Source organism: Schistocerca americana, chromosome 8 (assembly GCF_021461395.2).
Source record: "Schistocerca americana isolate TAMUIC-IGC-003095 chromosome 8, iqSchAmer2.1, whole genome shotgun sequence".
Classification (NCBI taxonomy): domain Eukaryota; kingdom Metazoa; phylum Arthropoda; class Insecta; order Orthoptera; family Acrididae; genus Schistocerca; species Schistocerca americana.
Genome location: NC_060126.1, coordinates 385,679,510 through 385,705,831, shown reverse-complemented (window position 1 = coordinate 385,705,831; position 26,322 = coordinate 385,679,510). Strand labels below are relative to the sequence as shown.

Genomic DNA, 26,322 nt, shown 5'->3' with positions numbered 1-26,322 from the left:
GTTATAATGCCGTTCTACTGCAAATTTGCGGTGCCCGGCGAGTATGCGACTGCATAATAGACATTGAGAATTTTCATCTTCTTGTCGAAAAAATATTGCAATTCCCATTCAGCTCTGAAGGCTCGTGGAATTGTGTCACTACCCCGCCTCTTTGTGAGTGTGTGTTCCATTGCAACAACCACTGTACAGTACTTATAAACTTCCTACGAATCGCTAACAAATAGCAAGGAATTAACATGGCTGCCACTACGAATCAACTAACGCACCCTATGCCAGATGTAAAGATGTCGCATCGCACAGCTAGTCTAATGTCGCGCCGTGCTGAGCAGTGCTGCGAAAGACCGAGGAAAGCCGAGTAGTGGCAAGGCGGACATAGCCCTGGACGGCACGTGTGCAGCACATCTTTACACACGTGCAGTTTGGCACGCCGTGGCCATCCCTGGTCTAATCCCATAATTGTTTGACACTTGGGAGGATGGCAGTTGAAATCCCTGCCAAGCCATGCAGATTTATGTTTTCTGTGGTTTCCCAAAATGATTTAATGCAAATGTTGGGATGGTTCCTTTCCCCAAACTGAGCTTTGTTCTGTATCTAATAACAACTTGATAGAATAACAAACCCAAAATTTTCTTCCTTCAGTCCCCAGATGGGGGAAGAGAATCAATAATTTTATGACAAGATGGTATTGCCAAGTCATGAACTGAGCATTAATAGGCAGTGCAAGCCTCACAAAATATTATAGAACTGGATCATATGCATTCAGTGAGATATATAAAACACACATAATTATTAAAATGTACAAGTATCCTTCATTTTGAGTACAGCTGGTTTAAAACATGATGGAAACAATTAAAAGTTGAGGGAAACACATTTCTCTGATGAAAATTTAGAATGTGCTATTGGCCGACAGATCCATCTGCCTTATAGCACCTGATGGCCAGTCTTTGTAAATCAGGAGGAGAAGCAAAAGTTGTCATCAAACAATGAGCATTAGATTTTGTGGAAAAATTACTGCTGTACTGTCATTGCCAACAGCTTAAGTTTACTGAGTGCTGAGTGACACCTTGTAAATATCCACTGGAAGTGACTAAATAATTTCCTGTAATCTAACCCCAATAAAATGTTGCTTAACTCAAAGATTTGAAAAAACTTGTAATATGTGATTTTCAATTGAAGTACACCCCAAAATCTTGAACAACTACATTTATGTACACTACTGTGTGAAAATTGCAATGCCCAGAAGGAATCGTTGGAATCACTCCAAAATCAGAGGATGTGGAGAACAATGGAACCTTCATAAGTGATTAAAATTGCACAGATATGGCGTGCTCGTTCGTGTGACTGAAACATCAGTGTTACACTACTCTTAGTCGGTGCAGAGCCATGAAATGAAATGTAAATGTGCATGTAAGTGCCAGTATGCTTCCTCAACATCAAAGGGCGCAATACCAGCATGTGAGTGTGAAGAGGGCAGAGTTATTGGACTCCGAGATGCTGCAGCTCATACAGGGAGGAAGAGGGTCGTACACAGTAATGAGTTGTTACTAGAACACACAACGTGACTACAGAGCAAGAAGACTGCCGTCTTGTCCTCCTGGCCATAACCATCAGAACAGCTTCATTCACAGTGTTGGCATGGCATTGGAGCATTGCAACAAGTGTGGACATGTTTCAATTGACTAAATAACAGTTTGTTCATACATCAGTTTTTAAATAGTCAGACATCTCTCGAAGTCAGTCAGTCTGCACTGAGTCCTAGTCACGCTAACAAGCATGTAACACCTATGCTCCTGGTATTTGCTCACATTATAAATATGTGCAGTCTGTTCATGGAAATGTGTGTACCTGCAGTCGTAAAAAATTGGTACTATTGATGTCTAAAAACTTCAAAGTGTTTTCTGTAGCTCAAATTATTGGGTATTTTGACTGATCTGTGTTATAGTTAGTAGGAGATTTGAGCTATCACTGTAATGTGAGTGAGTTATTGTTGTGTGGCTTTAATTAACGAGTGGGCAAAGTGAGTTATTTTAGTATACTTGATTCTGAAAGATTACTACAACATGGTATGTGATGTTTTGTCTAAATATGGATAGTGTTTTGTGCCACATCTGATTACTTGGCTTGATGGTTTGTTAGAACTACCACTGATTATTGGATAGTGCTTGAAAATGTGTGTATTCATAACTTTGCAATTCATATGAGTAATTCCACCATTGGGCTCTTACTTATTTTTGAACCCCGACCTGATTGTAAGCTCTAATAATTTCACAAAGGAGGAAAACTGGCTCTAAACAACATATCTTTGAGGCTAGCAAAAAGTGCAACCTAAATTGTGGTGCCGAGTAAATTTTATTTTGAGCTAACTTCATCAAATACTGAATAAGATTTTCAGCTTCAAGACAACAAACAGATATGCTACTGAGGAGGTGATGGACACTACAGAATATCAGGTTGCTGTTTTATAAGATGCTGAAACTTGACTGATTATTGGAACTTCAATGACTGTAGAGCTGGTTTGGGGTCATGAATTTCTGCTGGTGAATTTGCACTGGCATCTGCTTGTTTGAACTTGAGGTCTGTTTGTAGGTGATTTTTATGAATGATAATGCAAGAAATGTTGCACATGTACAGCTAAGGAGATTGTATGTCTTCAACCCCTCAGCATAAAAGTCAAACTCAGTTCCTGGATTTTCCTCTCTCCAGGGAAGATAGGAATTGCTATCCTGAAAAGGCAATACTACAGAAAACAATAAATAATCTCACAAGGCAATGGTTGCTTCACTGTCTCTGAAAGCCACTACGGGAATTTCAAAATTCATAGCCTTAATTTTAAAAAAATAGTCCTGACATTTCTCTGAAGTGACTCTGGGAAAACATAGAAAATTGTAATCCATTAGTCGCAGCAAGGGAAGGGAAAATCTTATGTGTCAGTCCCACAAAAACTCCACTGCTAGTCCACTATCATATTTACCCTACTATAACGTAATGATTTTTCGACAATTTGTCATTCATACAGCATGTCTTATTACATTCATATATGGAGCTACAGTAGTTGAGGTGAATGGTCTTTCGTTGTGTAGTAGCTTATATCAAAAGATAAAATTATTAGTGAAGGCTGTTTTTAAATTTAGTTGTACAATAAAGTGACAAAAGTCATGGGATAGTGATATGCACATATACAGATGGAGGTAGCATCACCTACACAAAGTATAGAGAGGACAGTGTACTGGTGGAGCTGTCAATTGTACAGAGGTGATTCATATGAAAAGGTTTTCAACGTGATTATGACCGCACAACGGGAATTAACAGCCTTTGAATGTAGAATGGTGGTTGGAGCCAGACACATGGGACATTCCATTTCGGAAATTATTAGGGAATTCCTTATTCTGCCATCCACAGTATCAAGTGTGTGCTGAAAATACCAAATTTCAGGCATTACCTCTCACCTCGGACAATGCAGTGGCTGACAGCCTTCATTTAATGACCGACAGCAACAGTGTTTGTATAGAGTTGCCAGGGCTAACAAACAAGCAACACTGCATGAAATAACCCCAGACATCAATGTGGAACATATAGCAAATGTATCCATTAGGAAAGTCACAAAATTTGGCATTAATGAGCTATAGCAGTGGACAAACAACGCAAGTTCCTTTGCTAACAGCACATCTCTTGCAGTGCCTCACCTAAACTCGTGACCATGTTGGTTGGACCCTAGATGACTGGAAAACTGTACCCTGTTCAGATGAGTCCTGATTTCAGTTGTTATGAGCTGATGGTAGGCTTCAAGTGAGGTGCAGACCCCAGGAAGCAATGGACCCAGATTGTCAACTAGGCACTGTGCATGTTGGTGGCGGTAGCTCCATAATGACGTGGGTTGTGTTCACATGGAATGGACGGGGTCCTCTGATCCAACTGCAATAATCATTGGCTGGAAATAGTTCTATTTGGCTGCTTGGAGACCATTTGCAGCCATTTGTGGACTTCATGTTCCCAAACAACAATGGACCATGTTGCCTGACCACAACTGGTTGCAATTGCTTTGAAGAACATTCTGGACAATTCGAGCGAATGATTTGGCCACCCAGATCACTCAACATGAATTCCATCAAATATTTATGGGACATAATAGAGAGGTCAGTTTGTGCACAAAATCCTGCACCAGTTAAAACTATGGACGATTATAGAGGCAATGTGGCCCATGGATGAGTTGATTTTTTGATTTGGACCATATTTCAATTTTTTTCTTTTCCTCGTAACGCAATTGTGAATATCACAGTTCTATTGCAGGCTAATGTTTTTACCAATAACATTCATTTTAAAGAATATAAGAGTTTCCATTAAGTAGATACATCGTAAAGGAGGAATACCAGAGATGTGGAACAGTGCTTCACACGACTCTCTACATTTTCATCCAAACATGATTCTAAAGGCCCATTTTCTGCCATTTGCCAGTGCTGATAATGGGTTTAGAGTTTCCCCAAAATGGGACTCCATACTTATGGTGAAAATGACTGCAGGTATGATATGGTTTCTTTAATGCTTTCTGACTACAGCAGGATTTTAGTGAGCAGAGAATGTGGCATTTCATGACCTGTTTTGCACTTAAGACATTCTATGTGCTTATTCCACTTTACATTGCTTTGCAGCCATAATCCTATGGATTTGATATCTGAATTCTTACCAACTGGTTCAACAATGAATCATTTTTGACAACTGAAGGGAGGGAGGGAGGGAGGGGGGGGGGGGGGGGGGGGGAAGAAGCTAGACAAATCACTGATTCACACTTGTTGAAGGGCTTAAAAGCCTCTGTGTTGAGCAAACTCCACTTTACTTACAACTGAAGCAATGGCATCTACTTGTGCTCCTCTAGGCTACAGGCTATATCCATTCTGTAAACATGCATGTCTTTCTGGAATGTCGATTGAGCCACAACTTAGAAATTTTTATAAAGGGCAGACAGAGTTGCTGTACTTGCATAGCAAGAATTTGCTTTTTTAAGGTTTTGTGTGCATTGTGAAATTTCTCTGTGTCTTGTAGCATTTGTCCATTAATAAATGTGACTTGATTAAAATAAGGTCACCCTTCCTGAAACAACCTGCAGAGAGTTTATAGTACTCACCATTCCTGGTTATGTTCAGGGACTGCGAAACTGCAATGCATCAGATGGAGTGAGTGCAGCTGTGGACACTCAGACATCAAGGCAGGCAGGTCAACTGCAGTGCAGCCGGCCAGTGTGAGGTGCTGCAGCCGCCCTGGGTTCGCTGTCCTCACAGCCTCCACTGCGTCGTTCGGTTGTGGAGGCAGGGGTGACAGATCGAGGCGCAGGTCAGTAAGGTACGGTAGAGTTGAGAGGGGTGCTAAGCTGCAGAGAGGAGCGATCAGCTCCAGACGGGTTAGATCAGGAGTCTTTGCAAGGACTTCTTCCAAGCGTCTTGTTTCCACCAGCTTCAGGTGTTGCAGAGACAGTCTGCACTGTGATTGGCAGATTATGATGGGCTCGAGAGGAAGATCTACACCAACCTGTCAGTTAAAATAAACACAATTCGCACAATCTCAATTCGCATAATCTCTTATGGAATAAAAATCTTGTACACAGCTATGACGACAAACACAACACATAAATCAACACTTACAGTGTTATGGAAGTAACAGAATTGAATAAAAAGAATAGTGTAAGGAAAAAACACATGCAACATATGGAAGATGTGTTGAGCAGTACACAGGCATAAAAAGAATGTTTAGATTACTGTGATTCAGGAATTAGACTTGCAATAATACAGTATAAATTAAAAATGTTGGTTTGAGAACCACAGTGCTTCACTATACATGGTTCTATTGGAGTTAGGTTTGTCCTTACATTCATTCACTTTTAACCTGACCTACCCAGGAAATTATAGGTGGACTTACAGTTCAGTGTGGACTCTGAACCATAGCGCAACTCAACATTTTCCACATATATAAATTACGTACAGAGGTGAAAGAACCAATAAATGACAGAAAATAATCTAAAATGGACTGTCAATTGAACATAAGACAACAGGTAGATTTTATATTTCTACATTTCCGTAAAGTATTTGCCTGCCCAACTACAAACTGTCAACAAAGATCCATGCATAGGAACATACTCTTAGATATGTGAGTGGCTTGAATACTTTTTAAGTAACAGAACCCACTATGATACCCCAGACAACAAATGCCCACCACCAGAAACAAAAGTATCATGAGAAGTGTTCCAGGGATGTGTGACAGAATCACTCTTGTTCTCTATGTACATAAACGATCTGACAGATAGGATGAGCAGCAATCTGTGACTGTTTGTTGACAGCAATGTTGTCACAGATATTTTTGTTTTAAAAAAGGTAATCCTAAATTTTACATACGATGTAAATCAATTTTCATGAAAGATATAAATTTAATAACAAACCACATTTCTAATGCATAAATCGATATTGTAAAAACCATGCACAAATATGACAAAACAAAGGTAGATTATATTTGAAAAACAACATTTACGATCTTGTAACATAAGTACAAATAATAATATAACCAAAAATTGTACATTTATACGTATCTTTGTAGATATGTATGCTGATAATAGTTCGTCTATATCTAGGTACCACTTGAGATGGCACCGCATTTGAACATGTAAAAAAAAAATAATAATAATAATAATTTAAACTAGGGGGTCTGGTGGATTATTTAAAACAGTACGCACTTCATACAACTTGTGGGTGCTGCAGGGTAGCACACACAAGAAACTATTGAAAAAATTTTGAGAACCGGAGTATGCGACTGCTTTAGAGTAGTAGAGGAGTTTTTTGGGCGCACGGCAGCAAGGTCTTCAGCGCCCATTCAGTAACATAGTGAAACAGGTGTCAAGAAAAATCCCAGACCAGGAATATAAAATGGAACATAAAACACTGGTAACAATCGTTGAAAAATATGTGCTCACCCACACCAAAGAGTGGGATGAAGCAGGGTGTCAGCAGTAAAACATGGACAACACGGGAAGAAAATGATAGAGGAAGCTAAAACAATGTAGCAGATGGAAGTGGCTGGCTGACCGCAAGGAAAAAAGGGGAGGAGTCAGCCACTCTGCAATACACAAAAACCTCCAGCCTAAAAGTTTAGGCCAGAGTCCACACACATCACAAAACTTAAAAACCCTAGACACACACGTCTCATCATTAGCTAAAACAGAAGGCAGATCCCCATCAACTTGTGCTTCTGCCCTTGCATCACGGTATAAAATGCAGTCTGTTAAAATGTGGCAGACAGAGATGTGCACACCACAAGCATCACAAAACGGACGATCCTCCCGCCGTAATAAAAAGCTATGTGTGAGAGGACAGTGCCCGATCCGAAGACGTGTGAGGGCCACCTCTTCCCGCCTGAGCAACCGGCAGGAGGAACGCCACGGCCGAGTGGTTGACTTTACCAACCGCAGTTTACTGGCCGTCACCGCTAGCCATTCGTCCTCCCACAACTCCATGAACTTCCTGTGGAGTGCAGCGATGACTGACTGCAAGGGTATAGGACACTGGACCACATCCTGCTCTCTGCAGGCCTCCTTGGCAGCCCGATCGGCCTGTTCATTGCCCCATTTTCCGACATGACCAGGCACCCAGCAGAAGGATACCTCTTTACCCCGCCGTTGGAGCAAGTACAGTTGGTTATATATCAGCTGGACCATCTCCTCAGTCGGGTATAGGTTCTGCAGTGATTGTAAGGCACTAAGAGAATTGGAGCAGAGAAGAAATCGATCGCCCTGAACAAGATGCATCTGCTCCAGTGCCTTCAGGATCGCGTGGAGCTCCGCTGCGAAAACGGTATATTCAGCAGGGAGGCGAATCCGGGTAACATGATCAGGGAACACCACAGAACAGCCAAGGAAATTCTCCTGTTTGGAGCCATCAGTGTAAACGACAGTGAAACCGTGATGCACATCTAAAATGTTAAAAAACAGAGACTGGAATGTAAAATCTGGTGTGCCATCTTTCTTAAAATGAGTCAAATCTAAAATAAGTTTGGGTCTCCGGAGGAGCCAAGGTGGAGATCTGCTCCAACCGCGATGTAAAACACGAAGACCAGCCATAGACATCGCAGCGAGGCAATCCTGTGCGCGAATCCCATAGAGCTGCGTCGCACGTTGCCGGTTATGAAATAATCGTGACAGAGGAGGCTGAGCAACGGTATGGTATGCAGGGGTGTATGGTGTGGACAAAGTTTTATACGCCTGGCGTACTGTAAATAGCCGTCGCCGCATACGAAGTGGCGGTTCACCAGCCTCTACACAGAGGCTTGGTATGGGGCTAGTTCGGAATGCCCCAGTGCCCAACCGAAGCCCTTCATGGTGCACAACGTCCAAAATCTTTAAGTAAGAAGGCCTCGCAGACCCATACACCATGCACCCATAATCGAGCCAAGATCGCACAAATGCCCTGTAAAACTGGAGCAGACAAGTCCTGTCAGCTCCCCATGTACTGTGGCTAAGACATTTTAAAATACTTAAAGCCTGAAGCGACCGCCGTTTCAGGTCTTTAAGATGAGGTAACCATGTGAGCTACGAGTCAAAAATGAGCCCCATAAATCTCACAGTGTCGTTAAAAGTAAGAATAGTGTCCCTCATCCTCAACTCAGGAAAGGTTAAAATCGAATGAGAATGGTTAAAAAGAACACATACAGACTTCTCGGTGGAAAACTTAAAATCACTTGTCTGCGCCCAGTCATCCAAACGTCTAATAGTAAGTTGCAACTGACGCGTTGTCATTGCAAGGCTTGAAGACGAGCAAAACAAAGAGAAATCATCCACAAACAAGGAACACAGGACAGGACTTTTCACTATGGACGTAATGCTATTAATAGCGATTGCAAAGAGAGTCACACTTAAAACGCTACCCTGGGGGACACCGTTCTCCTGCTCAAAGCGATCAGACAGGACGCCACCAATTCGGTATCTAAAATATAGTGGCGAGAGGAAAGACTGAATAAAAAGAGGAAGAGAACCACAAACACCCCATTCGTGAAGTTGCTCCAGGATGAGACGCCTCCAAGTGGTATCGTAGGCCTTCTCGATGTCGAAAAATACACCTAGAAGGTGATGATGGAGTAGGACAGCTTGTTGTATAGCCGCCTCCAAGAGGGCAAGGTTATCGAAGGTGGAATGAAACCGCCTAAACCCACACTGAAAGCGACTAAGGAGTTGCCGGGATTCTAACATCCAGACAAGGCGGCGGTTGACCATCCGCTCCAAGGTCTTCCCCATGCAACTAGTGAGGGCAACACTATGGTAGCTACTTGGGCTTGTGCGGTCTTTCCCAGGTTTTAAAAAAGGAATTAAAACTGCCTCACGCCACGCGTCAGGAAAGTGACCTGACGCCCAAATGGCATTAAAAAGTGCGAGGAGGATTTCTTTGTTGCGCATTGTGAGGTGCCATAGCATACTGTAATGGATCCTGTCGTGACCAGGGGATGTGTCACGAGCTCCAGACAATGCAGAATCCAGCTCCCACATAGAAAAATTGGCAGTTGTAAACTTCATGAGAGGTGGACTGGAAGTCCAAACTACATCTCTCAGCAACGGCTCTATGGCACTGGAAACCTGGATCCTGACTGGTTGTTAAAGTAACTGTGGCAAAATATGCTGCCATAGTCTGGGCAATGTCTCGCGGATCCGTGTGGAGAGTGCTGTTATTCATTACAGCAGCTATGGGGCACCTCCCTCCTCTACCAGAAATTCTCCTGACGGTCTCCCACACAATGGAACTTTTGGTGGAACGATTAATGGTGTTCAGGAACTGTTGCCATGACCTCTTCTTGCTCTCAGAATAATGCGGTGACATCTTGCCCTCGCCACCCGAAAGGCTGCAAGATTCTCAGCAGTCGGCCAACACTTGAACCGACACAGAGCCGCACGCCTGGTCCTGACTGCAGAGCAGCATTCGGCACTCCACCAAGGCACAGGTGGCCTCTTCCGGTAGCCTGTGGACTGTGGAATGGATGCTGCAGCGGCGTGGTGGACCGTTTTGGTAATATGATCCACCCACACCTCAACATTCGCACAGTGTTCGAATTTGGCCAACTGGCTATAATGTGTCCAGTCAGCTCCACTGAGCACCCATCGTGGTGGTCTCCTTTCGGGGCCCACGCCATCTGGCAGGTGAATCCAGATTGGGAAATGATCACTGCCGTGCAAGTCAGCGACCACTTCCCAGTGAGCACTGGCGGCAAGAGCTGGAGAGCAAAGCGAGAGATCAATGGCAGAGAACGACCCAGTCGCTGTGCAGAAATGAGTACTCTGTCCTCCATTGAGCAAGTAGGCACAGGATGACAGGAGAAGCCTCTCAATTGCTCTACCCCTGGGGCAGGTAATTGCAGAGCCCCAAAGCACATTGTGGGCATTAAAATCACCACAAATAATGAATGGCTGGGGGCGCTGTGTAAGAAGGTCAGTGAGGGCCGCTTCATCAAGTGCATCATGTGGGGGCAAGTAAAGCGAACATACAATCAATGGATGACGCACGTGCACGGACACAGCGACGGCCTGTAAAGTCGTCGTAAGTGAGAGAGGCGAGGAGTGGTAGTCCATCCTGACGAAAATACCTACGCCACCTCTAGCTCTCTCCCCACGCAGGTCGTCCTTTTTGTGGAGTGTATAGCCTCATATCTCAGGGGAGTATGATGGATGGAAATACGTCTCCTGGAGACATAGACACAGTGGTCTACCCTGAGAGAGTAGACGAAGTTCCTCCACATGCGTCCTGAACCCTTGCAAGTTCCACTGAAGTATGGGAGCCATCTATGTTGGGGGTAGCACCTTCATCCTGTCTCTCCGACGGGGCAGAGAGACCGCAGCAGGTGGAGGGGCAGGCGTGGGATGAGATGATTGCCCCACGCATACATCGTATTCCATCAACTCTGGGGAAGAGTCAGATGAAGCCTCACGTAAAACAACATCCGCATGGTCAGATGGTTTACCACGGGATTTGACCCACTGTTGCTGCTGTACAGGAGCTTTCTGTGGTTTGGTGGGCTTTGGGGGAGCTGATGTGGGAGTGGTAACTGGCGCACTGGGCTTGGGAACAGCCTCAGCTGTTGGAGGCGCCAGGGGCTGGCCCAAGTTCGCCACTGTACCTTTGTCTGTCGTTCGAGTAGGGGCTACAGGCTCTGAAACACTGGCTGCGTTGCAAGTGCACTGACAGCTGCAGGTGTTAGTTCCAACACTCACCACCTCGGTCTGTGTTGAGGCATCAACTTTTGGAGTAGACTTCTGAATCAGGGATGCAAAAGATGTAGCAAATGTGGGAGGTTGCATCGACTTATAGATCTTCTTGGCCTCACCATAGGGGATCCGCTTGGTTGTTTTTATTTCCTGGACTTTGCATTCCTCTAAAAATATTTGGCAGTCCCTACTCCAAACAGGGTGGTTCCCAGAGCAATTAATACATTTAGCTGGAGACGAGCAACCAACTCCTTCATGAGCAGCCTTACCACAGTTTCCACAAGTCGCTTCGTCTTTACATCCTAAGGTGGTATGCCCAAAACACTGGCATTTAAAACAGCGCATTGGGGTTGGGAAATAAGGCCTCACACTAAGGCGAAGGAAGCCAGCTTTAACATGTTCAGGAAGTTTTGTGCTACTGAAGGTCAGAATAAAGGAATCAGATTTGACTAGATTGCCATCAACCCTCTTCATGATGTGTTGGACATCAACGATACCTTCCGGAGCCCACTAACGTTGCAGTTCTTCCTTGGGAATTTCAACTAGATCCTGGCATGTCACAACACCTTTGCTGAAGTTCAAGGTGCTGTGCAGTTCAGTGTCTATGGCATACTCTCCAAGGCATTTAGCAGATTGGAGGTTAGTTGCTTGCTGGGAAGTGGAAGTTTCCACTAGCAAGGTCCCATTACATAAGCGCTTCACCGATTTTAAGGAGCCACAGATTCCCTCCAATCCCTTTTGTATATAGAAGGGCGAAACCTTCTCGAAACTACTCTCCTTCCGTTTCACAATGAGAAACACATTCGGATTACCAGAATGCATTCTGTTACCTAAGACTGGACTTGTCAAAGAAGTGCCGGAGTCAGGGGGACTGACTGCACGAACCCTCTTAAGAGACTGGGTGTTAGAACCTTCCAGCGGCCCACCCTTTCCACTGGGAGGAAGAAAAGAGGATTTCGAAGGATCAATCTCGGTCCCACGAGCAGCTAGGGAACTACAAGTCCACCTAGACAGAGCCCCGCGTGCCTAGGTAAGCCTTATACAACTGAGGTGCGGCAGGTTCCCCAGAGGTTGCCCGCTAACAACTGTTCCACCTCAACAGCCATGCATCTCATCAGCGCGCAGCACACCTTGAGATTGAGGGGTTGTTTATAGAGGTTTATTCCATCCTTGCGATCTGGGCAGTCAAGCCAAGATCCCCACTCCCTGAGACACACAACATTCCACTGCCGCGCCGCACGGTGGTCGTTGAAGTATGCCCAGAGCTTACGGTGACAGAGGACTGGCGGCGCTTACCAGTCTCCAGCTCAGGAGCCCCGGGGTCGCCAGGCCCGTACCCAGCAAATGAATGCTGAGCCCCTGGGGGCGCGACTGCTTGAAGAATGATTCCCAACCCAAAGACAAAACAAGACAAGTTAGGGCTCATATGGAAGCATACAGGCAGTTGTTTTTGCCTTGCTCCATTTGCAAGTGAAACACGAAAAATGACTAGTAGTGGTGCAATGTACCCTCTGCCATGCATCATATGGTGGCTTGCATAGTATGTATGTTGACGCAGATGAAACACAAAGCATTTACAATTAAGCTCAGTTCAAGAAACTTATACATGTGATGAAGCCTTGGCTCTAAAAGCCCTGAGAGTTGCAAGAAATTGTGCCATCTGCATCATACTATTTGGTGACATTCCTAGTTCTCCTGAAAAGATAAAAACTCCCCTCAATCTGGCAAGAAAACAGGTAATCTGCAGAAAATACCAGGAATCATTTAAGGTTACTGGGTCAAAAAGTCGACACAAAGCATTCCGAAGCTATACTTTAATTTAAATAACTTTCTGACTGACATTTCAGTGAGTCAAGAGGTAGGGTGCAGCCACTAGCCACTCATAGTTCTTGCAGTATTGTCACCACATGTATTTGAAGCTACACATTTAAATTTTCGATCATCATCGAGCTTCTTACAATCTGCAGGCTTATCATTGTTGTTCTATGCGCCTTGACATTTCGCATTGTCAGCAAATAAGTACCTTGTGTCCTGTTTGGCATTTTTATCATGAACCAGCATATTTAAGTCATCACATAGCACTTCACTTCATGTTGAAAGGCACAGTGATTAACCCATAAGATGCCAATATTATAAATTTGAAAGTAACTATTATCTTTTCATGGCTGAACCATTAAATCACGTTTGGTGAAGTCTGATATAGAGAGAGCATGAAACCTGAGGATGAACATACGATACTTAAAAAAAATTAAATCCGAAGGCACAGGTGATAATAATTGGTAACAGTGAATCAAGGAAGCAAGAATTTAGTTGGCAATGTGCTCTTTTGGAATACGTTGTGTGAGCAATAAAAGCTATGCCAAATTTGAAGGTATCAAATTGTAGATTTCAAATATATTTACACAAAAGTCCACAAGAGCACATGCTTATCTTTTATGGTTCACCCATAATCACCATTTTTGCCTTTTGAGTACACCTGGCACAGCGAATCCAAAAGACAAACCTGATGAAACATAAAAAAGAAACATAACTGTGCTCTTGCAGACTTTATCATAGATATTTTTGAGATCTATATTTTAGTACGACATCAAATTGTGTACCATGCACTGATTACATAGCATTTTGCTGCTGGCAAACTCTTTGTCTTATATAGCAGGTTACCTTCAAATGGCTGAACAAACTTTCATCAAACGTGTCATGACAAGTCTGATTAAAGTAACCTTCAAATAAATAAAAGAGCTGCATTGAAATCAATGCACCTGTATTGGGGCGGTCATGCCACAGCCACAGAAAGATGTTAAACATAATGCCTGACTATGTGCAATGGGCAGTGGAGGGGCAGCACACATCGCGAGCTCTGCTTCTCCAATATTTATTCATCATAACAATACTACAGATGCACAAATGAAGCCCCAGGTAAAAGTTAGTTGAATATCTAAATAGACAGACACTATTACTTGATGGAGAACTTTCAGAAACGCTTACAGGTGGCATTCTGTTAGTGATGGGACAACCGACTGTTCTTAACAATCAACTGGTCCATCAATTGGTTTTTTAGTCAGTTGGTTTTTTCTGTCGAATGAAACAACCAAATGCAACTAGCCTCTGCGGGCATGTCAGCTATATGAATGTTTTCACTCATTCACAGGGTTTGAGTGGTTTCACTCAGTGTGAGACAACCAGCTGGAACAAGTTTCTTTAGGATGCTGCTCTTATATGAATCTTTTCTCTCAGTCTATGGTTTTGAGAGATTTTTACTGACATACTCCTTCACCTTTTTCCGTAGGATTGTTGGGGAGGGCATATGGCACCAACACTGCAGCCTCCTCCTGTGGCTGCCAAGTAGAGGGTCACAACTGGCGTGAGGAAGAGCGTGAAAGCCAGTGCAAGTGCAACATTGGTGGCACCTGCGATAGCAGTGACTGGCCACTGTGCCACCTCGTGCAGGCTGCAATCCTGCAGGACGCTGACGTGGAGCGTGTGCGACAAGGTGCCATCTCACATTTTAATTTTATTTATGGATATCATCTCTTTTCAGTAAAACATAACACAAACAGTAACAAAAATGTGTCAATGTTCCTTTCTTCTTCATATACCCCTAAGAGAACTCCTATGCTTGCTCAGTATTGTACTCCCAACGAAGCTTCACATGTTAATTGCACCTAGAACAGTTTAATGCACAGCAATCTAATTGTCAGTTTTAAATGGTGAAAAGAAGAATTACAAATGTGTTTATTGCTTGCCTTTGTGAGCACCTGAAGATATGTGCACCCCAGTTTGTTAGTTGGTTGGTTGGATTAAAAGAGGGGGGTCAGGGGGGTGGAGGTAGGACCAAACTACGAGGTCATCAGTCCCTTGTTACAAATAAAACAATGTCACAATGTCACAAGTGTGAAAATGAACAAACTTGACTGACAACACAAAGCAGAAGGAAAGGAAAAAAAATCACAAAAATGATGAAGAGCAACAGACGTGTAAATGGACAAAAGGGGGTCAAGAAAACCACAGAAACACAAGAAATGGGATGAAGAGGGTAAAACAACAAAGCAGATGACCATGGCTAGCTGACCATGAGGATAAAAAGGAGAAGCCAGCCACTCTGCAACACATTAAAACCTCCAACTTAAAAGCACTAGGGTGGAGAACACAGATGGACATGCGCTAAAACTTAGATCAAATGTTAAAACCCACCCTCTCAAATAAAACGTAAAACTAAAACAGCCGATGAGGCACTGTCAGCGGCAACGAGTCTGGTAACCTAAGATTTTGTCACAGGGCAGTCAAAGTGGGACAGTGCACCAGAACATGGGCCACTGTCAACTGGGTGCCGCACCAATACTGAGGTCGGTCTTCATGTCGCAGGAGGTAACCGTGGGTTGCCCAAGCCTTGCCAATGCGGAGCCGGCAGAGGACAACTGATTCCCTGTGAGAGGCCTGCATGGAAGACTTCCCCACATTCGTAGTCTCCTTAATGACATGCAGTTTGTTGTGCATACTGTTATGCCATTCCGTCTCCCAAAGCCTTAGAACCCTGCGGTGTAAGTCAGAATCAGAGATGCCCATTTCCAGAAGCAGTTTCCGTGTAGCCTGTTTGGCCAGCCTGTCCACAAGTTCAAAGCCTGGGATTCAGACATGACCTGGGGTCCAGACAAACACCACTGAATGACTGGGCCATTCCAGGGCATAGATGGACTCCTGGATGGTTGCTACCACAAGATGACGAGGGTAGCATTGATTGATAGCTTGTAGGCAGTATGACTGATGCAGTGTACTGTGAGTACCAGAATGGTCTGGTATTCACACCGGGAACAAGGCAAGATGGTGTTTGTTAACAGCCAAGCAGATGGAAATGGTTGAAAGGCAACATGCCTTTATCAAAACAAGTACCCTCACAGACACCAACCACATCACATAACATTTCAAGCCCTTTTTGGGCATTTAGTGATCATGGGTCCTTTCAGACAGATGAACAATCAGGGAGGCAGCAGACTGTGCATACACCAGATTTGGGGGGCTGGGTTCAACAGGATATTAAGACGAACCCTAATACAAGCTCCAGGCAAGCTGCCCATCAATATGGTGTAAGCCAGAGTATGAATATGTGCATCCTGCATGACAACCACATGCATTGATCGTTGCATGCACATCGTCCATTTTCAGACACATGTTCATAGGACACTTTTTCTCCATTTCCAGTCCATCCCTGCAGTTTGCCGGTTTTTATAATGTTCCCTGTATGTGTGAGTGATTGTGTGTTTATGTTAAAATTAGTCTCACGAAGCCTATAAGGATCCTTGCCCCCCCCCCCCCCCCCCCCCCCCCCCGCCCCCAAAAAAAAGAAAAATTCTGTTTCTGTCTGTGGTAACTGCTTCCATACATCATGTCTAATGGCTACAGATCACTCTCTATCAAGTAGGAATTACTGCAAGATTTTAACATTAGTCCTACCCAATCTATGAGGTAGTTTCAATGAAATTTAAGGGAATTTCATCAAATAGCATCATGAAACAACTACATGAACAACTGCATACAAATCATTCCAATATCACAGTAATCGACTGATGGTGCAAGCAGAAATTGGCAGTGAGGAACACATGATTTTCAGTATCATCTGAAGTAACCTTTGTTGGTGTGAAGATACATGGAAAAGATCCTCTGTCCTTTTATTCTGCCAAAGATCCTCTATCCTTTTATTCTGCCATATAGTAGTGCTATTAGTTGTTCACTCATTTTTATTCACAAAAAGGCTCATCTTCATGTATCAACATCACGCATAGTAAGTTTCCTTTACTCACTGTTTCATTAAAAGAAGTTGACAGTAGCACATAGTTTGACAGACAATTTGCTCCTGGGCAAAAAAAAAGTTTGTAATAGTGCAGCACTGAAAGTCAAATTAAGCCATATTGTTACAATCAAAACACTAATTTTGTAGATATGCTACAACTTGTGGGTATGGGTAAAGTTCTGATAACAGTGTACTTTTTGGACTTGAATTCAATTAAATATCCTTGTGATTTGTTTGTAAAACCAACTGTGGCCAGGTAAAAACACACTGTTTCCAGAGTTTGATGTCGCTCTTCATGGAGAGTGGCAAAATGTCCAATAAGAACAAATAAAAAATCTCACCATTCACATAAAGCAGGTACAGAAGTGTCAATTATTCTTGGTCACATTGCACAGCAGAACACGCTACGAAACAAAAGAACGCCACACAGCCACAACAACACGTAATGGCAGCGAAAACTCCTCCTATGTTTTGAGTAATCGAAAAACTGCATTACCACACGAACACAGGCAAAGAAGTAAGCCCATTTACTTCGCCAACAAAACAGGAAAACGTACCACAACTTCAAAACTGTAAGTTACAGAAAGAAAACGTGATACAGTCTCATTTCCGTTCGTAAATACATAACAAATAGAAAATAAATTACGTTTTGCTGTTTGCAGATGACATGTTGTATGTTGTGTAGCATAACAGCTACCAAAACAAGAGGAAAATAATATAATGTAAGGTATGTTACTTTTCGCCAATTAAGTTATAAATGCAACTTTTACATAATGTTGTAAACGACGAAAATGTTAATATGTTAACAACAAATTTACAGTTAAAAATAAAAATAGAACCCACTGATGATAGCACAAAAGTTCTGAAACATGTATGGGTGAAACAAAAGAAAAAAGGTGTCTTGCATAAGGCGGAACTTCTCATCCCATTTTCTATTGAAAGTTGGGAAACACAAATAGTTGATGATGACGATGGGCAAACATGACGTAACCATCTTGGCCATTCAAGAAACCAGATACTTAGATGAGAACACAATGGACATTGAAGGTTACAGGATTTATAGAGGCAAAAGGGCAGTCAAAATAGGTAATAACATTCCTGTACTTGGCACAGCTTTTGTTGTTCATAAGAAGGTTGTCAGTTCAATCATGGATTTTTCAGCCCTTCTGAGAGAGTTTCTATCCAAACTCTCAGCTGTGGTAAAGCTGTGGTAACAAAGGATTCACACGGATCAATGCACAATGAAGACAACAGACACAATACCGAGAAAGTTGAACAGTTTTGGGACCTTCTTGTAAAACTGTTAGAGAAAATACCATCTAAGAACATAAAGATCCTACTAGAGGACTTTAACACTCAGCTGGGAATAGAACTACAATTCATATCAACAATTGTAAAGCATCCTGCTCACAAGATGACTAACAGAAATGGTATAAGACTTGTTAATCTGTGTCGATCCTTCAATCTTCAGATAATGTCAACACTTTAACAAACACAAGCCAAGGAAACAGAAGACTTGGCGATCACCAGGAAATGTATGTGGAGAGAAACACAATGATCATGTAGTAATCTCTAGGAAAGCAATTAAGGAAATAATGAATGACTCGGATCATTACCTCTCCAAGATCAAAATGAATTTCATCCCTCTTAATAAGGCTGTGAAAACCAGAAATAAAATTCATAAATATGATGTTGTGAAGTTCAAAATCAATCAAAATATATTGGAACAATACCACCAGCAACTGACATTTGAATCCCATAAATGGACGGACATTGCCTCCAAGATCCAACAAGCAGCTAATACTGCAATCCTGACAGCTAAAAAGCGAAAGCATAGATGGTAGAATGATGTTTGTGATGAGGTGGTGGCCCAAAGAACAAATGCATGGAAAAACTGGAACTTGACCAGGAGACCTGAAGATTTTGATGTATTCTGTGAAGTTCGAAAATATGCAGCCAGAGTTCTATGAAGGGCTAAGCAATTGGATGAGAAACAGTAGTTAGAACAGATCGATCAGGATTTCCGGAAAAACAATGCCAGAGACTTCTATCAGATGTTCAAATCGAATCTGAAAGGATACCAAGCCCCTAGTCTTCATTTTAGAGACACAAATGGAAGGCTCAGCATGACCAACAAAGAAAATTGCACCATCATGTCTCGCTATTTTGAAAACCTACTTAATTGTGATGAATTAAAAGAAAGATTCCCTGTATGTGCCCCGATCCACAAACCACCCAACTCATCTCCACCTAGTAAAGAGGAGATCAAAGAGATCACCAACAACCTTAAGAATAATACGGCAACTGGAGAGGATTCAGTTGTGGCAGAACTACTGAAACTGGCAACTAACGAAACTTTAGATGTACTAGTCAAACTTTTCGAGGAGATCTGGAGAACTGGGATGATACTAACTGAATGGCAGTCAGTGTTAATCCATCCTCTACACAAAAAAGGCAATAAAAAGATTGTCAGTAACTATAGGGGTATCTCATTAGTATCTGTTCCATATAAGATTCTCTCCAAAGTGATACAGAACAGAATAGAAGGTCATCTTGACCAACTGATTGGGGAATAGAAAGCTGGTTTCTGAAAGGGCTGTTCTTGCTCAGAACAGATCTTCAACCTGAAGACATCATCAGGTACAGAAAAACTGAAGGAAATAACTAAGTGGTCGTTTTTGTTGATTTTCAGAAGGCATACAACTCCATCAACTGACAGGCATTAATGAATATTTTGGAAGAGTTTGGGGGGAGGAAAAAAAAAAGATCATGTGACTAGGACCTCATGCTGGGTAGACCGTTTGTTGGGTGCAAGTCTTTCGATTTGACGCCACTTAGGCGACTTGGGCATTGATGGGGATGAAATGATGATGATTAGGACAACACAACACCCAGTCCCTGAGTGGAGAAAATTTCCGACCCAGCCGGGGATCGAACCTGGGCCCTTAGGATTGACATTCTGTCGTGCTGACCACTCAGCTACCGGGGGTGGACAGTTTGGGGTAGATGATACATCAAGAAAGCTGATCAAACCAACTCTCACTAACACAGTGCCAAAAATAATATTTATGGGTGACATATTAGAAACCTTTACAATTAGAACAGGCATAAGACAAGGAGATGGACTATCCCCACTCCTTTTCAACTGCATCTTGGAAAAGGTCATTCAAGAGTGGAGAAAATTGTTAGCCCAAGAAGAAACAAATGAAGGCAGTTCAGACTTGGTCCTAAGAACAAAGGGGTGTACATTGACTGCTTGGTCTTTGCGGATGACCTGGCCATTTCTGCTAACAACATAGAGTCAGCAGTCAACAAGATCAATAGGCTATCAGAAATTGCTGAAAAAGTTGGACTCCAGATCTCTATTCAAAAGACAAAATATATGACGAACATCTGTGATGGACCTGAATGCATGACCACCAATCTGGGAAAAATCAGAAGAGTTAAGAATTTTAGGCATCTTGGTGAAGTCATCCAGGAGAATGGATTAGAAGAAGAAGCAATTAATGCCAGGATGATGACTTTAGACCAAGCATACCAACTGACAAAGAATACCAATAACAAAAAGTCTATGAGTATAGGGGCCAAGTTCCGACATTATAATACAGCTGTAAAACCTGGGGCATATATGCGTCCAAAACTTTGACCACGAATAGACAAGGTCAAGATGAGTGGCTGGAAAAGCGAGAGCATAGGACATTAAAGAAAATCTTAGGTAATAGATGGGTTGATGGACAATGATGAATGAGAGCAAATGAGGACTTGTGCAGCAAGACAGAACCTACCACACCATCCATTAAGAAGAGACGATTGTTATTTTATGGTCATCTCATGAGGATGGACAGTGACAGACTAACTAAAAGAATATGGAGTTTCATCCAATCTAAGAAAACAAGGCCAAGATGGTTTGAAGACTGTGAAAAAGATCTTAGGCAGATAGGTATCACAGAAAGAGAAATTTCTGACAGGAACAAATTTAGAAGATTGGTGAACAACTACCAAGGTTTTAAAATGGCATCAACATCCAAAAGACGGAGAGGACCATTATCCGAAGAGCATAAACAGGCGCTTCTTGGTGGGCTCTGAAGATACTGGCAGGAAGTCAAAACTGGAACAAGGTCAAGACCTAGACACTAAAATGAAATTGGTTGTTACCATGCAGTCCATTGAGGCTCAAACCGATTAAAAAAAAAAAAAAACTGACCGCCTGTTGACCAGAATTTATGACACAGTAACATGTACGGGGCGAACCAGAACTCTACCACCAAACTTTCGGAGATTGTTCATGGATACCTTTGAGAGTATTTCGATATAAAGGACCCAAGGACTCCAGCAGCTCATTATAGAGTTATTGCTTTTCATTTGATTTCTTGCCACAATTAGCTTTGTATCTGTTGAAGTAACTTACGAGATTGCAGCCGTGTGACGTCGACAACTGCTGGTATTTCGACAGGTGCACACCCTGTCATTTTCAAGGCAAAACAGCAGCAATGAAGCACTGTGCAAGTGAGTTTAAAACACTGGTTTGCAGAGCACTTCTAGAAGGATATATATCTCTCTCTTTCCACCCTCCCACCTGCCCCCCCCCCCCCCCCCCCCCCCCCCACACACACACACAGAGTCAATGCTACCTCACCCACTGTTTATTCATTTTGACTATCAATAACTTCTGGTGTCAGTTAAATTTGGTTTGTTTGGTGGCACTAAGGCTTACAGCATGCGTCGATGCAAACTGAGGTTTAAAATTCACCTTTACAGTGCTTACATGCTGCAATTTTGTCTTGAAAATGTCTATGTGTGCACCTGTCAAAATATCAGTGGTTGTCAATGATGTCCTCCTGCTGCATTCCCGTAAGTTATTTGAACATATATTCATGGGAGAAACCCAGGTCCCAGCTTTGTACCCGTATTTCACTTAAAATAGTGCACAACAGTGCAAATGTGACAGACACCCTTAGACTGTGTGATAAACCCCCCCTCACGGATTAAATGTAAAACTAAATCAGCCACTGAGGCATTGTCTCCCAACACCATAGGCAGTATGGCAGGAAGATTAAAAGTCCACTGCAGAGTGGCTAAAATCGGACAATCGAACAAGATGTGGGCAACAGTCAAGTGATAATCACAGCAACACTGAGGTGGGTCCACATGATGGAGGAGGTCACCATGAGTTAGCTAAGTATGGCCAATGCGGAGCCGGCAAAGGACAACAGAGTGCCTGCGAGTGGCTCACATGGATGACCACCACACATTTGCTGTCTCCTTGATAACACATACTTGATGTACTGAGGATGCGCCATTCAGTAGCCCAGGTCGTGAAAACTTTACAGCAGAAGACCGATTGAACATCAATCTCTGGCAGGCCAATCTCCAGAGTTGGTTTATCGGTGGCCAGTTTGGCCAGTCTGTCAGCAAGCTCACTGCTCAGGATCCCAACATGTCCTGGGGCCCAAATGAAGGACACTGAACATCCACTGTTTCCCAGGGCATAAAGGGTCACTATAGATAAGGAAGAACTCACCTGCACAGGAGTGGATATGCTCAAGAGTGTGAGGCATGGCTACCAACACTGCAGCCATCTGGCAAGGAGCACTGCTTAGTACAGCCAACGTGAGTGTAAGTGAAGCCAACATGACCATCAACCATCGAGGCAGCGATGTAGACTATTTCTGAGCCCTGAAACTCACCAAGAATAGAGGAAAATGCATCAGAAGGCCTCAAGTGGATCTGAGCTTTTTGAGCCTGGCAATAGGTCCAGACAAAGCTTTGGCCAAGACATGGACCATGGAGGTGTATGTGAGTGGGTCTGCAGAAAAGCTGGCGAGGGAAAGTGTCGAGTGCAATAAGAAGCGACTGGACACAGGCTGCAATTGGAATCCCTGATCTGGACCGCCATTGCAGGAGATGGTCTGCCATGTTAAGGAACAGGAGACAGTAATTTGGATAGTGAGGCAAACTATGAATGTGGGCAGTATAATGCGCAAGCAGTTCTGTCACCTAATATGCAATGGAGGAACAGTAGCTTCTACGAGCAGGCTGTTCACTGGGCTTGTTTGGAAAGCTCCAGTCACAAGCTGAACTCTACAGTGTTGTATAGGGTCCAGCACGCAATGCTGAGGGTAATGCTGAACCATACACCAAGTTTCCCATAGTCAAGACAGGACTGCACAAGGGCTGTGTACAGCTGCAGCAGTGTAGGGAGATCAACAGCCCATTTGGTGTGGCTCAGGCATTGAATAATATTAAAATACCACCAGCACTTTTCCTTAAGCTGCGGTCTGTTCCAGGGGTTGTGTCAGGACAATCGGCAAGGGCACTGAGAAAGTCCCACTCACTGAAGCGAGCATTATATGGCTCAGGGTGGATGGAGCAAAATATGCTGTTGCCATTCCACCCACTGTTTTAGGAGACAAAAGGCGAGGCAGTAATTCTCAGACACAGAGGTATGAGCATAATGCTTGGCAAGACACTCTGTGATTACATCTGTATCGCCATATACAGCTCCATGCGTAGAAATTCCAGGTTTACCTGCAGGGGTTTGATATCCATAAAGGCATCTGAGATAAATCCAAACCTGAGAAGGAGAGGTTTGTGTGCCAATGGTCGAGACACATCATTCTCAACACTCCTGCTTCCAACATTTGATGAGCCGACAGACTCAAGTGCAGAGCCAATTTCTGACGACCACCAAGGCACTGACTTCCACTGGGGGCAACCTGAGGAACAAGGGATTGAAGATTCAGCTGTGGCAACAATGGTTGTAATGATGGTGTGGATCACCACATCGATGTTGCCATGGAACAGAGGTTCAACGGTGGTAGCGGAAATGAGAGCGCCCCCAGTCAGTCTTGGTAAGAGCCCATCTGGGCAAGCATCCAGGTCAATGACTCTGAGGTAGGGACAGGAAGAGTAGAAAGTGGTCACTACCACACAAGTTGTCGTGCACTCTCCAATGGATAGATGGGAGATGGCCAGGACTGCAAACCGAGGGATCAATGGCTGAGTATGTGCCATGTGCCACATTGAAATGAGTGGGGGTACATGTGTTTCATAGGCAAAGGCTGAGTTGAGTTAGTAGAGCCTTGACATCCTTGCCACAGCCAGTAATCTTGGTTCCACCCTACAAAGTGTTATAGGCATTAATTCCCCCAGAAGTAGAAAAGTTGGGGGGGGGGGGGGGGGGGGGGGGGGGGAGTTGAGAAATTAGTGCAGCTAATACATGATGTGGCACTTCATCATCTGGAGGGAGGTAGATGTTACAGATGATAATTTCCTGCATTGTCCTCACCCTGACAGCCACAGCTTGCAAAGGTGTTTGAAGAGGCACAGGTTAACTACAGACAGAGGTAAGGACATAGATACAAACTCCATCTGACAGTCTGTCAAAGTAAGTATGGTTTTCGTAGCACCCCCGATAGCCACAAAGGGCACGGGTCTGCATTGCAGAAAAAGAGGTTTCCTGAAAGGCAATGCAAAACACTTAAAGAGTTGTTGTAACTCGGCCAGGTGGGAAAAAAAACTGCTGCAACTCCACTGGGAAGGCATGAACAGACCAAGGAGGCAGATTACATCTCAGGGTCACCTGCTGCCACCGGTTGAGTGCTCACATCAGTACCATTATGTCTGGGGCATCGGCAAGACCTAGGTCCTCAGGGATGGCAGAATCTCCACCCCGTCATCAGACACAGAACTGTTAGGGAATGGTGATACAGAAGCCACTGGAGTCTTCCGTTTCCTAACAGACCTCTTCTTTGTTTGTTTGCCCTCTTGTAACTCTTTAGGGGCTTGCTGGGGGGGGGGGGGGGGGGGGGGAGGGGGGGGGGCTTCTCTGAAGTAGCTTCAGGGCCAGTGGAAGACTGTGAAGCCCTTTGACCTGCAGCTAGTGGCTTCTTCAGTCACTGAATGGTGTCGACCACGAGAGGAGCTGGAGGGGACTGTCGCTTCTCTGGCTGGGAGGAGGGGACCAATGTCCCCAGCATTTGGGGGGAGGAGGGAGGTGGGGATGATGCTCCCAAAGTAGAAGCTTTGGGAGCAATAGAGGAAGATGTGCCCCAGCTGAGAGCCTACAGGGGAAAACTTAAGCGAGGCATGTAATGACATCAATGAGGGTGACGTCGTCGTAGCAGCAGCATAAGGCAATAGCATTTGAACAGGTTTCAACCTTTCATATTTCAGTTTAGCCTTGCAGTAAGACACCCTGTCCAGGGTCTTGTACTCCATAATTTTCCACTCCTTTGGTAGTACCATGCAGTTCGACATGCAGTGGGAGTGGTATTCTCAACAGTTTACTCAGGTGGGAGGAGGGGCACATGGAGTATTCGGATACAGTGGATGCCTGCAATCTTAACATGTGACACTGGAATTGCACCGGGAGGATATGTGCCTGAATTTCCAGCACTTAAGCTACCACATAGGGTGAGGGAGGTACGGTTTGACGTCACTTCGATATAACACCATCTTGACCTTTTCAGGTAACGAATCACCCTCAAAGTCCAAGATAAAGGCACCAGTGGCAACCTCATTGTCTTTAGGCCCATTATAGATGCGCCAGATGAAATGAACGCCCCATCGTCCTAAATTCCATGCAGCTCATCATCAGACTGCAAAAGGAGGTTGCAATGAAAAATAATTCCCTGTATTATATTGAGGTTTTTATGGAAAGTGACTGAAACAGAATATCATCAAACTTGTCACACCTGGGACACCTGCACAGTAATAATGAGGCGAATATGGCTCTCTTCTATCTGTAGCCCTGTGTTCCTCCCACAGTGTAGCTATGGAGGGGAACAATTCGGGTCAAATGTCACAGCATTGTATTCTACCCTCCCTTTCTTAGAGACTGCTGGGGCCATTTTTGATTTTGTCTGATTCATTTTGGGTCATCTGCCCTGATGCCACCCACTCTGATCAGGGGCTCTCCCCACGGGCACCACCCAGCCAAAGCAAAGGTCACCTAGGACACTGGCTATTGCTGGGAGTCCCAATGCCCCAAGATGATGGCCATCTACTCCTTGGCATACTGCCTACTGTGCTGGATATTGGGTGTGTAGAAATCCAGTATTGTCATGCGGCAAAAGAGGACAGCAGACAATGAATGGAGATTACGCACCTTGGAAGATGTCCTCGCCCAAAGAGCTGGAATAGTGGTGGAGTGGTAGCACCATGACAATAATGGGTGCAGAAGATCTTAATGCACGGGGATATGAGACGCGCCACGTAAGGCATCCTTCCCCAAATGGCTAGCACTGTGGAAAATTTGGACAGTGTGAAGGTCAAGCTCTAAAAGGCAACCATAATGTATTAGGCCAAAAAGTGG

At 43.9% G+C, this 26,322-nt stretch overlaps 1 protein-coding gene across 3 annotated transcripts in view; it reads right to left on the bottom strand.

The window, feature by feature from the left end:
* The window catches only part of LOC124545059 (F-box/LRR-repeat protein 15-like), a 73,929-nt gene that overhangs the window by 4,853 nt on the left and 42,754 nt on the right, over positions 1–26,322 (bottom strand). For all 3 annotated transcript variants that reach the window (XM_047123852.1, XM_047123851.1, XM_047123853.1), the window contains one exon: positions 5,120–5,520. In XM_047123852.1, coding sequence (XP_046979808.1) covers positions 5,120–5,520 — 401 coding nt within the window. The remainder of the gene's footprint in view (positions 1–5,119; positions 5,521–26,322) is intronic.